Here is a 17,755-nt window from a genome sequence, read left to right on the forward strand (position 1 = left end):
ACACCAAGCACACACTAGGGACAATTTAGGATCGCCAATGCACCCAACCTGCATGTCTTTGGACTGTGGGAGGAAATCCACGCAGATACGGGGAGAGCATGCAAACTCCACACAGGGAGGACCTGGGAAGGGAACCCAGGTCTCTTAACTACTGCGCCACTGTGCCGCCCTATTTAAAGATATAGTGCAACTTAATGCATGTTTGGTTATTTAATTACATTCCCAAAAGCTTAATCACTTGTTAAGTTATTTAATAGCATAATTGAAGCAGCTATTAAAATTACACACAATCAAAGAGCAACAACTTTATGTGTAGATTCAAGTAATTTAATGATTGACTGACATTTCCATATATGCTCTGTTTTGGGCTCAAAACAGAGCACAAAATATTTTAATAATTTTTTATCTCTCTATTATAAAAAATAAAAATCTTTATTAAGGACACTAGGGAGATGAGACGTGATCTTCTCGGAAGACAATTTGAAGTCCCGCGAGAAACACTTTAACTTGCTCCCAGCTCTTAAAACAATGACAAGCGACAAGCAAAACACGCAGCTTGCCAGCAACAGAAAGCCAGTAGATGATCCGACTGTTTCTCCTTAGCGTCTGATCAGCCATACACCCCCCCCCCCCCCCCCCTTCACAACGTGAGCGGCAGGGACGCGAAGTGGCAAAAAGGACAGTTGCTGTACAGGCTTTAAAATGATCGACGGGCACCGCGACAGCAGCAGCAGAAAGACAGCAGATGATCCAACCGCATCTTCTTAGCATGCGTTCAGCCAACTCCCCCTTCACAACGCGTGCAGCGTTATACATCCTGCGAGAAAGAGATTTAACCGCACCCAGGGCCGGAAATAAAGGACAAGTATTGTTTTTACAACGTCACGCGAGACAAGGCAGTAAGACATCATTTAAAACAAGACCATGGACATCTAACCTAGCAGTTGTTGGATTGCTTTTGGCATGTGCTCCCAGCTCTTAAAACAACGACAAGCAAAACACACAGCTCGCCAGCAGCAGAAAGCCAGCAGGAAAAAGCCAGCAGATGATCCGACAGCATTCAGCCACCCTAACCCCCCCCCCCCCCCCCCCCCCCCTCACAACGCAAACAGCAGAGACGTGAAGTAGCAAAAGGACAGCTGCTGTACAGGCTTTGAAATGATCGGGTAGCAAGACAAGCAGAACACGCAGCTCGCCAGCAGCAGCAGAAAGCCAGCAGCTGATCCGACAGCATCTCCTTAGTGTGCGTTCAGACACCCTAACACCCCCAACCCCACCCCTTCACAACGCAAGCAGCGGAGACGTGAAGTGGCAAAAGGACAGCTGCTGTACAGGCTTTGAAATGATCAGGCAGAGAGACAAGCAGAACACGCAGCTCGCCAGCAGCAGAAAGCCAGCAGCTGATCCAACGGCATCTCCTTAGCGTGCGTTCAGCCCCACCCCCTTCACAATGCAAGCAGCGTTATACGTCCTGCGAGAAAGAGATGTAACCACGCCTGGGGTCGGAAATAAAGGACAAGTATTGTTTTTGCAAAAGTTTTAAAGTGAAAGTGAAAATAATGCATATGTAAAAATTCCCATGAAAATAACAATCTCTTTAAATTGTACAGTAATCCCTCCTCCATCGCGGGGGTTGCGTTCCAGAGCCACCCGCGAAATAAGAAAATCCGAGAAGTAGAAACCATATGTTTATATGGTTATTTTTATAATGTCATGCTTGGGTCACAGATTTACGCAGAAACACAGGAGGTTGTAGAGAGACAGGAACATTATTCAAACACTGCAAACAAACATTTGTCTCTTTTTCAAAAGTTTAAACTGTGCTCCATGACAAAACAGAGATGACAGTTCAGCATGCAAACATATCTTCCTCTTCAAAGGAGCAAACAAATCAATAGGGCTGTTTGGCTTGTAAGTATGCGAAGCACCGCGGCACAAAGCTGTTGAAGGTGGCAGCTCACACCCCCTCCGTCAGGAGCAGAGAGATAGAGAGAGATAGATAAAAAAATCAATACGTGCCCTTCGTGCTTTTAAGTATGCGAAGCACCGTGCAGCATGTCGTTTCAGGAAGCAGCTGCACAGAAGGTAGCAACGTGAAGATAATCTTTCAGCATTTTTAGACGAGCGTCCGTATCGTCTAGGTGTGCGAATAGCCCCCCTGCTCAATCCCCCTACATCAGGATCAGAGAAAGTCAGCGCAAGAGACAGAGAAAAGTAAGTTGGGTAGCTTCTCAGCCATCTGCCAATAGCGTCCCTTGTATGAAATCAACTGGGCAAACCAACTGAGGAAGCATGTACCAGAAATTAAAAGACCCATTGTCCGCAGAAACCCGTGAAGCAGCGAAAAATCCGCGATATATATTTAAATATGCTTACATATAAAATCCGCGATGGAGTGAAGCCGCGAAAGGCGAAGCGCGATATAGCGAGGGATTACTGTATATCCAGTAAACCAAACCCGGAGGTGGGCGAGCGAAGCGAGTTTATTAATATTTTAATCCATCCATTCATTATCCAACCCACTATATCCTATCTACAGGATAACGGGGGTCTGCTGGAGCCAATCCCAGCCAACACAGGGCGCAAGGCAGGAAACATACCCCGGGCAGGGTGCCAGCCCACCGCAGTAATATTTTAATATTTATATTAAATATTTTAATAATACTTTATTTATGGAGCCAAATATTTTTTAGCAGTGTTGTTGCCTCACGGATTCTGTGTTCTTAATTTGAACTTCATTCTTGTTTGCTGTCTGTGGAGTTTGAAATAACCGCACGTTACAAGTGCTTGTCTTCTGTTTTTTCTCCACAAGATGGCAGTGGAGGGTGGAATGGTGATGGCTGCAGAGTGGGCCCTGAATCGAATGGAAACAGCACGGTGTGCTTATGTGACCATCTCACGCATTTTGGGGTGTTAATGGTAAGCATTAATAATGGTTATAATATTATGATAATAACTACAACCTTCACCGAATATATAAAATCCAAGTCTCTCTGCTAAAAATGATTTTTAAATTAATACTCAGAATTCAGCTATGTTTAGGATTTAGACTGATAAAAAAAGTTTTTGGCTGCTTCTTTGGATTGCTACATTGCTTATTAAACGAGGAAGAGTCAAAAATGATCCAGATTTATTTTAATCAACTATCAGAAAAGACAAATATATAATTTTTCGATATAATTGCCCTGCTTTTCAATACACTTTGTCCATCTGTCAACAAGCTTTCGTATTGCTTCATTAAAAAATGTTTTTGGCTGCGCTGTGAGCCACGAATGCATTATCAGACGTGAATCTTCATCCTCGTAGAGCTTCTTTCAAGGGGACCAAACAGGGGCGAGATCAGGACTATATGGATGATGCTGTAACACCTCAAAATGAACGTTTTTGCAGAGTGTCAATAGTGTTGGCAGCGGTGCACGGGCGTTCATTGTCATGCAAGAACACAATGCCATTGAATGTCTCTAGAGTATTATGTGCAGATATCCAAACGCTTCTGTTTGTGCTCTTCTGTGAGTTGTACCCATCGGTAGCCATCTCACACAAACTTTTTAATACCCAAGTCTGTTGTGGATTATTGCATAGGCAGAGCCATGGCTGATTTGCAAATGATTGGTCATTTACTATCACTCGTCTATTCAACAGAATCATTTCATGAGCATTTCAATGTTGTCATCAGTCGTGGACGTGGACGGACGTCCGGCTCCTTAATTGGCTGAGACTTGAAATTCTCTATCCATTCATAAACACTTCTTTGCGACGAAACACTTTCTCCATACGGTGCACCAGGCACTCCCTCAGACCACAAAAAATGAATCGCAGCACATCGCTCTTCTTTCATGTAAATCACAAGTGGGGCACAAGTGGATAGAACTGGCGAGTTTTGTTTTGCTGAATGGTCTGTTATAATAAATAATAATAATAATAATGCATTTTATTTATAGGGCACTTTACATTAGCAGTAAAATTCTTCTGTCCTTGTGAAGAGACAGACAAAATGAAGGACAGCCAAAGTTTGATATTTGCACTTTGTACATTTTCTTTGTGCTCAAATGTTTTTAAAAATGTGGCTTTATCCACAGGAAGAATGAGGCCGTTGGGTCCCGTAGGTTAAAAGTCCTAATCACTCTTTGATGAACTCCTGTTATCGTTTCAGGATATTTCAGGAGCTGCCCCTCAGATTGATGCACGGAACACAAAGATTTTGACGTTCATCTCTTACATTGGCTGTGGCATTTCCGCAATTTTCTCAGCTGCCACCCTACTGACTTACTTGGCTTTTGAGTAAGTAGCCAAGCATTTGAACTGGGCTGTGTATGAGAGGCTTTACCAGGAATGAATGGTTGTGTGTTACAGTCATATGAAAAAGTTTGGGAACCCCTCTTAATTCTTTGGATTTTTGTTTCTCATTGGCTGAGCTTTCAAAGTAGCAACTTCCTTTTAATATGACATGCCTTAAGAACACAGTAGTATTTCAGCAGTGACATTCAGTTTATTGGATTAACAGAAAATATGCAATATGCATCATAACAAAATTAGACAGGTGCATAAATGTGGGCACCCCAACAGAGATATGACATCAATACTTAATTGAGCCTCCTTTTGTAAATCTAACAGCCTCTAGACGCTGTCCTCCTATAGCCTTTGACGAGTGTCTGGATTCTGGATGGAGGTATTGTTGACCATTCTTCATACAAAATCTCTCCAGTTCAGTTCAATTTGATGGACAGCCTGCTTCAAATCATCCCATAAATTGTCGATGATATTCAAGTCAGGGGACTGTGACGGCCATTCCAGAACATTGTACTTCTCCCTCTGCATGAATGCCTTTGTAGATTTTGAACTGTGTTTTAGGTCATTGTCTTGTTGGAATATCCAACCCCTGCGTGACTGATGCTTGAACATTATCCTGAAGAATTTGTTGATATTGGGTTGAATTCATCCGACCCTCGACTTTAACAAGGACCCCAGTCCCTGAACTAGCCACACAGCCACACAGCATGATGGAACCTCCACCAAATTTGACAGTAGGTAGCAGGTGTTTTTCTTGGAATGCGGTGTTCTTCTTCCGCCATGCAAAGCGCTTTTTGTTCTGACCAAATAACTCAATTTTTGTCTCATCAGTCCAAAGCACTTTGTTCCAAAATGAATCTGGCTTGTCTAAATGAGCATTGGCATACAACAAGCGACTCTGTTTGTGGCGTGAGTGCAGAAAGGGCTTCTTTCTCATCACCCTGCCATTCAGATGTTCTTTGTGCAAATTGTGCTGAATTGTAGAACGATGTACAGATACACCATCTGCAGCAAGATGTTCTTGCAGGTCTTTGGAGGTGATCTGTGGGTTGTCTGTCACCATTCTCACAATCCTGCTCATATGCCGCTCCTGTATTTTTCTCGGCCTGCCAGACCTGCTGGGTTTAACAGCAACTGTGCCTGTGGCCTTCCATTTCCTGATGACATTCGTTACAGTTGGAACTGACAGTTTAAACCTCTGAGATGGCTTTTTGTAGCCTTCCCCCAAACCAGGAGACTCAACAATCTTTGCTTTCAGATCTTTGGAGAGTTGCTTTGAGGATCCCATGCTGTCACTCTTCAGAGGAGAGTCAAAGGGAAGGAAGCACAACTTGTAATTGACCACCTTAAATACCTTTATATCTCATGATTGGACACACCGGTCTATGAAGTTCAAGGCTTAATGAGCTCATCCAACCAATTTGGTGTTGTAAGTAATCAGCATTGAGCAGTGACAGGCATTCAAATCAGCACAATGACAAGGGGACCCACATTTGTGCACAGCCAGTTTTTCACATTTGATTTCATTTCATACAACTAAATACTGCGTCACTAAAAATCTTTGTTCAGAAAACACCGCAGTGCTCAGATGTTCCTAGGAAATGAAAGACATACCACTGTTATCTTTATTGTTGGAAGGAGAGTCAATTATTATGCAGGCTGAGAGGGGTTCCCCAACTTTTTCATATAACTGTATATGCTGCAAAACCAACCAATACAATCTGATATATAGGAGGACAGTTTATTTATGTCTTCTTTTATGATTATGTGTTTATACCTGGCAAACTTGAAATATTCTTCATTTGACACAATTAGATTCTGTAAATGGATGAATGAAAGGGTGAATGGATTGTGCGAGTTGAATGCTTTCAAACTATTTTGCTATTTAAAGTATTTTTTAATTTATATTTTTAATGTAATTCGAGGGGGGACCCAAAAAAATTAGACTTTTTCAAAAGCAATCATTTTATTTAAAATATTTAAAACAAATTTTTTAGTCTCCTTCAAAGTACTCCCCATTGGAAGACACACACTTGTCCAATCTCCTTTTCCACTGATCAAAACATTTTTGGATGTCCTCAACTGGGATGCTATTTAGCACTGTCGTCGAAGCAGCGATCACGTCCTACACACTGTTAAATTGCCGGCCTTTCAAGTCCCTTTTCATTCTGGGGAACAAGAAAAAGTCACAGGGGGCCAAGTCCAGTGAGTAAGGGGGGGTGGGGCATTAGTGTCATACCCTGACTGGTCAAAAACTGGCGAATTTGCAACGCTGTGTGTGTGCCGGGCCATTGTGAAAGTGAAGGAGCCATTCGCTTGACTGCAACAATTCCGGCCTTGTCCTCCGCACTCTCACTCTCAGCCATCTTAAGACCCCCAGATAGTACTCTTGGTTGACTGTCTGACCCCTTAGAACGAATTCCTTGTGCACAATGCCTCAAATGTCAAAGAAACAATTCAGAATTTGTTTCGCATTCGATTTCACCTGTATGGTTTTTTTGGGCCTTGGTGAATCAGGATTCTTCCACTGGCTCGATGCTTGTTTCGTTTGAGGGTCATACCCGTAACAACAACTCTCGTCACCTGTTATGACCCTGGACAAGAAGTATGGGTCACTTTCAAGTCTTTGTGCACATTGAGTCGAGTGTTCCGCTAGTCATCTGTTAGCAGACGGGGGGACAAATTTGGCTGAAACACGCCTCATGCCCATGTTACTCCTGTAGCTTCTGACAACTCGTCAATTGTGTAACGGCGGTCTTCATTTATTTTTTCGGGTAATTTTTGCAATGTTTTCGTCGTTCCGGCTGCTGGAAGGGTGTCCAGAATGGGGGTTGATCCGTTTTTGAAGGGCAAAAACCATTGGAAAACTCTCGCCCGACTCAGAGCTTCTTCCTTGAAAGCCATCTGAAGCATTTGGAATGATTCCATTGGTGTTTTGCCAAGTAGAAAACGAAATTTCCAACAGGTTCTTTGTTCCGTGAAATTCGACATCACAATTTCGACAGGGTCGTGGAAACAGCTTCTAAAAACAATGACTGTGTGACACGTGAGATCGATTTACAGAGGCGTCCGCCTGGCTACTGACTGGTGAGGGATGAGAGAACCAGCACTGACCTTAATCCAACCCCCTCCAGCCACACGGAGGCCAGTCTCGTTTCTTTTGGGTCCCCCCCTTGTAGGTTACATTAATTAACTGTACTATGTGCTTAGAAATAAACTAAATTTTACCAGTGGGAAAGTAGCTCTATAATGAAAAGAGTGTGTCCTCCGAAGTGGCAGGACCTGAATTTTTAAAGCAGAAACTGAAACCTAAGGTGTCGATCAATCAAGTGAAGTTTCATAATGTGTCTTAATCAGGATTTGGAAATTCTCAACAAAATAAAAGCTTTTAATTCTTTTGCAAGAAGAGATAGAGGGAGATATGGTCCTTGCTTTATTTTTTGTTTGCAGAGTTCAGACGAGGAGTTCCTGCAACTCCTTGGCATTTCTACATACATTAAGGGCCAGTGGGGCAAAGTCCCAGAAGATGTGATGCAGAATAAGTAATATGTTTCACCCCTCAGTAATTTAGCTCTCCGCTTTGACTTCTTAAACATTTTTTTTCAACTTTCTATCATATGCTTGACATAATTGTTTATCTAGAAGAATATTATTTTTGTGAAATTATCTTTGTGCTGGATGCTGCAAGCCTGTTTCTGGGTGATTGAGCTGAAGCAATTGGCCCTGCAGTGTTCTGTATATCCTTGGATATACACTCACCGGCCATTTAATTAGGTACACCTTGCTAGTACCTGGTTGGACGCCCATTTTTGGGAATTTCCCCTTGGGATTAATAAAGTATCTATCTATCTATCTATCTATCTATCTATCTATCTATCTATCTATCTATCTATCTATCTATCTATCTATCTATCTATCTATCTATCTATCTATCTATCTATCTATCTATCTATCTATCTATCTATCTAGGCATTGAATGGGAAGGAAACACACAGGTAACTCCAGACACGAAACAAACAACAAACTGTATAACTGGCCCCCTTTTAAATTTTGCGCCGGCCTACTTGTACCCAGAAGCCCCAGCATCCTCAGCAGACAACCAATCAGAGCCACTTCCGGGACTGCTGGGAGTTGAAGTTTTCACTCTGTTACTACAGAGCACACTGTAGGAAAGGCAATATATAATAGATAGATAGCGTAGTTGGCAGGATAAGATAGATAGATAGATAGATAGATAGATAGATAGATAGATAGATAGATAGATAGATAGATAGATAGATAGATAGATAGATAGATAGATAGATAGATAGATAGATAGATAGATAGATAGATAGATAGATAGATAGATAGATGTTTCAGGCACTATATAATCTAAAGACAGATTAATCCTAATGACTCACTTGAAGAATGACTGTCTTCTCTTCCTATCATAACAGCCTACTAATCCTGCCTACTACACTGTCTATCTATCTATCTATCTATCTATCTATCTATCTATCTATCTATCTATCTATCTATCTATCTATCTATCTATCTATCTATCTATCTATCTATCTATCTATCTATCTATCTATCTATCATTTGCCTTCAGAACTGTCGTAATTCTTCGGGGCAAAGATTCAGTAAGGTGCTGGGAACATTCCTCAGGAATTTTGGTCCATATTGACATGATAGCATCACACAGACTTGTCAGCCACACATCCATGATGCAAATCCCCTGTTCCACCACATCCCAAAGGTGCTCTATTGGATTGAGATCTGGTAACTGTGGAGGTCATTTGAGTCCAGTGAACTCATCGTCATGTTCAAGAAACCAGTTTGAGATGATCTGAGCTTTGTGACGTGGCACATTATCCTGCTGGAGGGTAGCCATCACCAGGTGGCACACTGCGGTCATAAAGGGATGGTCAGCAACAATACTCAGGTAGGCTGTGGCATTTAAATGATGCTCAGTTGGTACTAAGGGGCTCAAAGTGTGACAAGAGGAATATCCCCACAGCACTACACCACCACCAGAAGTCTGAACCATTGATACAAGGCAGGATGGATCCCTGCTTTCATGTTGTTGACACCAAATTCTGACCCTAACAGCTGAATGTCGCAGCAGAAATCGAGACTTGTCAGACCAGACAACGTTTTTACAGTCTTCTATTGTCCAATTCTGTTGAGCCTGTGTGAAGTGTAGCCTCAGTTGTCTATTCTTAGCAGACAGGAGTGTCACCCGGTGTGGTCTCCTGCTGCTGTAGCCCACCTGCTTCAAGGTTTGACATGTTGTGTGTTCAGAGCTGCTCTTCTGCACACCTCAGTTCTAGCGAGTGCTTATTTGAGTAACTGTTGCCTTTCTATTGTCTTGAACCAGTCTGGCCATTCTCTTCTGAACTCTGACATCAACAAGGCATTTTTGCCCAGAGTACTGCCACTCACTGATATTTTCCCTTTTTCTGACCATTCTCTGTAAGCCCTAGAGATGGCTGTGTGTGAAAATCCCAGTAGATCAGCAGTTCCAGTAGATCATCTGGTCCCAGTGATCATGCTACATTCAAAGTCTCCTTTCTTCCCCATTCTGATGCTCGGTTTGAACTTCAGCAGGTCATCCTGACAATGTCTACAGGCCAAAATGCATTGAGTTGCTGCCATGTGATTGGGTGATTAGAAATTTGTGTTAACAAGCAGTTGAACAGGCGTACCTAATAAAGTGGCCGGTGAGTATACGTGTGCATGTCCAACCTGAACTGTTCAGTTTAGCATTTGGGCTTGAAGGTCCTTGTCCAAACTAAAATGAGGACCACGTGCTTTAGCATTTTTTTTGTTTGTTTTTGTTTTAATCGCTCATTTCTCCTTCCAGTTTGAAGTTTCCGCAGTCATTACCATGCAGCACATGCCAGCCAAGAGGTGCGAAATGCAGAGGACCTTAATTAGACAGTAATTAGAAACGCAAAAAGAGTGGAGATCAATATCAGGAATACATCGAGCATCTTGATTTTCACCCACTGCCAATGCTAAACTTGAAAAAGTCACCAAGGAAGCCTTACGTGTGCTCCTTCCACTTTGTAGAAAAGACGCCAACAGTGTGATGTGTGATGTCAGTGTGACGCTCCTGTTTCAATGTAGCATTGACATTTATGTGGTGTGCTTAAAAACAAGAGAACTTTGGAAAGATCTGCCAGCTCTACATGAGCCCAACCCTGGGGCAGAATTTGAACCAGACATTTTGTGAATGTTAGGGAGCTAACCAGTGTGCCACTATGCCACCTGAACATTTTGCAGATTTTAGAATTATTGACCTTATGAAATGGAGAGTCAGGCTACTACCATTTACCCGAACAAAACCAATTGCTTGAGAAAGAAGGGACGATTGTCAGTATGCTCATTAGAAGAGTTCACACTGAATGACAAAACGATCAAAATAATCCGGCGAAAAAGCAAGGCGTATGCGAGGCCACGAGAGCAAGTAGCTTCTGAAACAGGCATCCGTCCCAGATGGTGCCATCTGCATGTGCGGATCCTCTGAGTTTTTTCATACATGCTCCATTAGCAGCCTGGAAAGGCTGACCGGTGATTACTGCCATCCCCGGTTTGTTTGAGTCCAAGAAGCAGAATGCATCATATCCAGACATTCATCACACCCACAGGCAGGGTCTGTTCTCATTACCAAAGAGTAAGTCTTTACTCATTTTGCTGCAGGTGTTGCCTACTGAAGATGATGATGATGGACTCACTTATCACCGAAAGGCTTGATTTTGAACATAATGGAAACACAAATGTGTCGATGGGTAGTGTGTGTGTGCAATAAACAATAAAACAAATATTACCACTGATGATTTTTCTATGGTTTTCAGCTTCTCAACAATCCGGTAATATCACAGAGGTCGGCATTGTAATGCAGATGTTTCTAATAGGCTCCATTGCCTTGTCAGGCTTTAGTAGTTTTTAAACGGGCTGGTCTTCTGGCCTGAAGATCCCAGCATGAAATGCTATGACTTTTGAGCACTGGCAGCTCAGTGACCAGAAGGAGATCGTTCAGTCCATCAAGCTCACTTGGATAGCACATAATCTGAATTCCACTCTGCGCTCAGGTTCTTTTTATTTTAGTTCAAATCTTTTTAAATGTGTCCAGATGAGGAATATGCATGATTTCAGGTAAAGGTTTTTTGAGAAGCTAATTGTAATATGTAAAATTTTTACCTTTATATGCGCTACCTTTCATATTGTTAACCCAGGTGTAAACACCAGAGGGCACTGTCGCTCCTCGAACCCAACAGACAGACACTGAGGACACAAGTTAAAAGCACCAAGACTCGTTTTATTCTTTGTTTCAATTCTTCACATTGCTCTCCACCATCACAGCCACAAGTAAATAAGCAGCACTGCCTGCAATTATTCCTTTTCTCTCTCTTTCTTTCTTTTCTTTTCTGCTCCACACCTCCCAGCAAGCTTTGTCCACCTTCCACCCAACTCTATCTCTTCGACTGGGTTTTTGGGCGGTCCTTTATATATTGTCCAACCCAGAAGAGCTTTTGCTCATGCCCCCGGTTCATTCACAGCACCCATGGCACCCAAAAGGGTTGAGATATAGAACTCCAAGTCCCATGGTGACCTGCTGTAAACCAGGGGAGCTGCCCTCTAGAGTCTTGGGGGAGGCAAAAAGCTGCCTTCCCTCATCTTTCCTTATCCGGGGCACCCCTGCTGGGTTGAGCTGCCAGTCGTCTCTTACAAAGGTCAAGTCTGTTCTGGTTGGGGAGCATGCATAGATACCCCGTATTGCCGCACCCACCACACGACGAAACAGTTCGGGATCCTGGTTGGCAACCCCCCAGGCAGACACGCAGTGCAGTCCCACACTCCGGAAATGACCCTCTATCTGCCACAGCCAGGTGTTACATGGGCGACCCCTTGGCCTGGTCCAGCCACTCGGGTCCCCAACAACGAGGATCTTATGAGCTGGATTACCATCTGGGAAACGCGCCATATGGCCGTAGTGCCGTAACTGACGCTCCCTCACAATGCAGGTCATGTGCCTCATTCGGGACTCCATGAGCAACACAAAGTCAAACCAGCGGTACCCAAGGATTTTCCAGAGAGACACAGTACTGAAGGAGACCAGTCTTCATCTCAGGTCACTGAATAGCGTCCATGTCTCGCAACCATGCAGCAAGACAGGAAGCACCAGGACTCTAAAGACTTGGACCTTCGTCCTTTAGCAGAGATATCGGGAGCGCCACACACCCCTTTCCAGCGACCTCATGACCTCCCCATGCTCTCCCAATCTGGCTACTGACTTCATAGGAAGAGTGACAATCATGTCTGATATCTCATTGTTAAACAAGTTAGATGAATATTTGTTTGAATTGAAAGGTAGCGATTAAGGAGTGAGGTTTGAATGCACAAAAACTCAGTTTGGGAAAGTTGCCCTGGCATCTATTGTGAGACAAATCAGACTAATCAGACCCTGCCCTGTCCTGTGCTTAAAAGGCACATTGAGATACAGCGGATTCAGAAAGTCTTCACTTTCTGCACACTTTATTGTGTTGTAGATTTAATGTGAAATGAATGAACAAGTCATAATGAAAAAGTGAAAACATGGCTTAAAGGTAATAAAAATAATACTCCTTATTCTTAGAGTTCCTTTCCCACGCTCAAGGCACTTCACAGAGTCTCCGAAAGAGCAGCAGGGTATATACGATATTGGATACAGATAGCATTAGATATGCAAATGATTTGTGAAGTGAATCATTACCCAAAAAAACATCTCACACATTTCCCGTTTATTTGATTTGTGAAAGCAATCATTACCCAAGAATGAGTTGCACAATTCTCATTCATTTGATTTGTGAAGGCAATCACTACCCGAGAACGAGTCACACGATTCTGATTCATTTCATTTGTGAAGGAAATCATTACCCGAGAACGAGTCACACAATTCTCATTCATTTCATTTGTGAAAGCAATCATTACCTGAGAACGAGTCGCACAATTCTCATTCATTTGATTTGTGAAGGCAATCATTACCTGAGAACGAGTCACACGATTCTCATTCATTTGATTTGTGAAGGCAATCATTACCCGAGAACAAGTCACAAGATTTTCATTCATTTCATTTGTGAAAGCAATCATTACCCGAGAACAAGTCACAATTCAATACAACACAATTTATTTTTGTATAGCCCAAAATCACAAAAGGAGTGTTGCTTAAATCTCACCACTCTTACTTATAAGTGTGCATGCAGACAAGACTAATAAGATGCACATGTAATACATATGAATGGGGACCCAAAGATTCCTGGTGTTTATGGCAGAGGGGCTATGATGGCATTTAAAGGACTCTGAATGCACGAGGGAAAAGATTCTCTGAGAGAAAAAAATTAACTCTTTGGGCCAAACTCCAAACACTATGTCTGGTGAAGAACAGCCACTGCTCATCACCTACCTAATAGCATCCCACAGTGAAGTATGGTGGTGGCAGCAACATGCTGTGGGCAGCTTCTCATTGGCAGGGACAGGCAGACTGGTCAGTATTGAGGTAAAGATGAATGCAGGCAAGTACAGAGAGGTGGTCTAATGATATTCCCCATTTTGATTTCTTTACAGAAAACTACGTCGGGACTATCCATCCAAGATTCTGATGAACCTCAGCACAGCCCTCCTGTTCCTCAACATGTTCTTCTTATTAGATGGCTGGCTGGCTTCCTTCAGGATCGATGGTTTTTGCATAGCAGTGGCGGCTTTCCTCCACTTTTTCCTCTTGACGTCTTTCACGTGGATGGGACTTGAAGCCGTGCACATGTACATTGCGTTGGTCAAAGTCTTTAACACATACATCAGGAGATACATCCTCAAGTTCTGCATTGTTGGCTGGGGTAAGTTCTGTAACATACTGTACAGTATATTCTTATACATCACCCGCGGCTGAGCAAAAGCTCCTATTTACAACAGTAAGAAAACAATATTCACATAAACTTGAATATGAAGATAAATAAATAATATCACAGCGCTCAGTTTCCGTGAGTCATGCTGTCATCATTTTCACCTAACGTTGACAATGGAAAATGAGGAAATGAAAGCTTCATTTAATAGATAAGAACACACCTGGAGAAAATAATGTAAATATCCGAAGAATCCAATCTCCACTGTAAGGTCAAAGCCACGAGTCTGCAGTGTCCAATAAAATCCACAACTGTACAAAAAGTGTGGTGGAAGTAAAAAAAGATAGCTGAGCGTTGGAGAAAAATAGCACTTAGCTTGGCTTTGCTAGTTTAACTTCACACGTCAGGCATCATCAGAACAAGAGCCTCTGGTGCAGAAGAGAAAGCAGGTCTCGGTTACTGAGTTCCTGGATCTTCAGATATGTGCAGGTGGCTCAGTTCGGGAGAAAAAGTATCCAAATCAGGAGGGATTGTTAAATTCCAAGAAGACAAAATTCCATTATTTGATCATTCCAATGGACAGAAAGCCATCCGCAAGGTACAGTGGCTTTGCTTTTTATCATTTAATTCAAATATTTTGTACAGCAGTGCGGCTCAGCAACCTGCAGTGGATTCAGAATGCGTTCAGATTCCTTTACTTTTATTGTACACTTTTTTGAGTTGTGGATTTCGTTTTAAATGGATACATTTAATATTTTTGCCCATAATAACCCAAAATGACAAACAGAAAACATGTTTTCAGAAAGGTTTGCATATTAATTAAAAATGAAAGACTGAAAAAAAAATCACATTTAATTTGTGAAGTGGATCATTACCCAAGAATGAGTCACATGATTCTCATTCATTTGATTGGTGAAATACGTCGTTATTTGAGGAACGAGTCGCACTGTTCTCATTCATATTATTTGCAAAGTGAGTCATTACCCAAGAACGAGTCACATGATTCTCGTTCATTTCATTTGTGATGTGAATCGTTAAGCAAGAAAGTGTCACAAGACTCTTGTTCATTTGATTTGTAAAGTGAATCATTACCCGAGAACGAGTCGCACAATTCTCGTTCATCTGATTTGTGGAGCGAATCATTACTTTAAAACGAGTTGCACAATTCTCATTCATTTGATTTGTGAAGCAAATCATTACCTGAGAATGAGTCACACAATTTTTGGTCATTTGATTTGTGAGTGACTCATTACCCGAGAATGAAGCACACGATTCTCATTAATTTCATTTGTGAAGTGAATTGTTAAGCAAGAATGTGATTTTCATTCATTTGATTTGTGAAGCAAATCATTACCCGAGAATGATTCACACAATTTTCCTTTGTTTGTTTTGTGATGTGACTCGTTACCTGAGAATGAGTCGCATGGTCCTCGTTAATTTCATTTGTGAGGTGAATCATTAAGCAAGAATGTGTCACATGATACTTATTCATTTAATTTGTGAAGTGAATCATTACCCGAGAATGGGTCAAATGATTTTTGTTTGTTTGATTTGTGACGTGACTCGATACCCGAGAATAAGTTGCACCATTCACGTTAACTTCATTTGTGAAGTGAATCGTTAAGTGAAAATGTGTCACATGATTCTTGTTCATTTGATTTGTGAAGTAAATCATTACCTGAGAACAAGTCATATAGTTTGTTAACTTAAGATTCTCAAACTTAGCGTCTGATTTTAATGATGTATTTTCACTATTTTGTCATGCTTCATGCTTTCAATATATAATATGAATTATCAACATGTTTAATATTTAATTTAATAAATACTTTGTATATTATAATGAAATAAATGGTAATTATTTTGTGATTCATTTTAAGAGGGCCCCACCACCCACAAAAGGTTTTGCTTTATATAACGACTCAATTCACTTAATCAGAAAGTTCAGAAGAATCAAATGGAAATGGCCAGCACTAAAAACTTGTCTCTTTCTTTTTAGGTCTACCTGCCATTACAGTTACTATTGTCGTTGCAATTGACCGAAACTTTTATGGAAAGCAGTTTTATGGCAAAGATGAAAATACAGGAGAATATTCTGAGTTGTAAGTTCACACATTAACTTCTCTATTTATGTGTTTTAGTCATCAGCACAAAACATCAGCGTAAAGTTTAGGCATGCTTGAAAATGTTGGGGGTTTTTTTGCCAATTTTGTATTATTTATTTTAGAAAGGTGCTTTTGAGCAATAATCCCATAGTGCTGTTTATCACAATTTACAATCTCTACATTTATAAAATAAGACATCTGTGCTCTTGCCTGGGCGTAATGTCATCTGGTGTTCACAAGAGGGTGGGAATGTCCAATGAATGCAACCAGGTGTCCAGCATGAGACTGTAAACTGTGCCGCTTACTAGGGGCGGAGTCAATTGCCCTCACTGGGCGTCTTCTCAGGACTGCAGAGGGAATAGAAGAGGATAAACTTAGTGCCGGCGCCCCCCTCACAACCTGGACTGGTAGTACATACCTTGGATGATAGTGACAATCTACTGACGTGACAATGTATAATATGTATGTGACAAATCAAATTGATTTTAATTTGAAAGATTAACTAAAAGCAGTATGAATCATATCATGTCGGCTGCTTTATCCAAAACAAATATACCATACTTGTAGTTCATTGAACATTCTCTATCTTTTTTAAATTTTGGAAATTACATACATTTTCATTTTTGGCACCACCCATGTTTGAGACTTGGTGACATATTTTGTTACTTTTTCAGCTGCTGGATTAAAAGCAAAGTCGTCTTCTACATCACCTGCGTCGCCTACTTTGGAATCGTTTTCCTGCTGAATGTTGCCATGTTTATCGTGGTGATGGTTCAGATTTGCGGAAGGAACGGGAAGAGAACCAACCGCACGATGAGGGAGGAAGTTCTGCGCAACCTCCGGAGTGTCGTCAGCTTGACGTTCTTGCTGGGGATGACTTGGGGCTTTGCATTTTTTGCCTGGGGCCCGGTCCACCTCGCTTTTACTTACCTTTTCGCAATTTTCAACTCCCTGCAAGGTAAGTGGAGCACATGCAATATAAATGAGCCCATTGTCTGTTTTGCATATTAAACTTGATATTCTGTAAAAGGGCAGTGCAGTCGCGAATCCCACTGCTTCACAAATGTGGTATCCCAGGTTTGAACCCCATGCCTAGTGATGGCCTGTGTGGAAGTTGTATGCATTGCACACGTTGATCTGATTTTCCTCTAATAACTTAATGATGTACATGTTACGATAATTGGTCATTCGAAGTCTGCATCGACACTACGACTTACAAGTCTGTTAGGTGATCTTGGGGAACAGCTACCCGTGTAGAGATTTTACCCTAAAGAGAACACGCCAATGTTCATGATGTTGCATTCTAGTGGGTCTTCTTGTAGAAAATGCCGTATTTATGCATGTACCACGCGCACATTTTTTCCCAAAAATTAGCATTAGGTGCGCGTCATACACGAGGAAATTGTTTTCTGTAATGTTTACTTCTCCTGCTTGGGCTCGCTCTGTCTCTCTCTCTCTCTCTCTCTTGCTCGTGCACGCTCTCTCTCTCTCTCTCTCTCT

General features: G+C 41.8%; 1 protein-coding gene across 17 annotated transcripts in view; it reads left to right on the forward strand.

The window, feature by feature from the left end:
• The window catches only part of adgrg6 (adhesion G protein-coupled receptor G6), a 193,136-nt gene that overhangs the window by 139,550 nt on the left and 35,831 nt on the right, over nt 1–17,755 (forward strand). For all 17 annotated transcript variants that reach the window (XM_051919519.1, XM_051919518.1, XM_051919523.1 and 14 more), the window contains 5 exons: nt 2,813–2,919; nt 4,154–4,281; nt 13,879–14,147; nt 16,150–16,252; nt 16,930–17,213. In XM_051919519.1, the coding sequence (XP_051775479.1) occupies nt 2,813–2,919; nt 4,154–4,281; nt 13,879–14,147; nt 16,150–16,252; nt 16,930–17,213 (891 nt within the window). The remainder of the gene's footprint in view (nt 1–2,812; nt 2,920–4,153; nt 4,282–13,878; nt 14,148–16,149; nt 16,253–16,929; nt 17,214–17,755) is intronic.

Source organism: Erpetoichthys calabaricus, chromosome 15 (genome assembly GCF_900747795.2).
Source record: "Erpetoichthys calabaricus chromosome 15, fErpCal1.3, whole genome shotgun sequence".
Taxonomy (NCBI): Eukaryota; Metazoa; Chordata; class Cladistia; order Polypteriformes; family Polypteridae; genus Erpetoichthys; species Erpetoichthys calabaricus.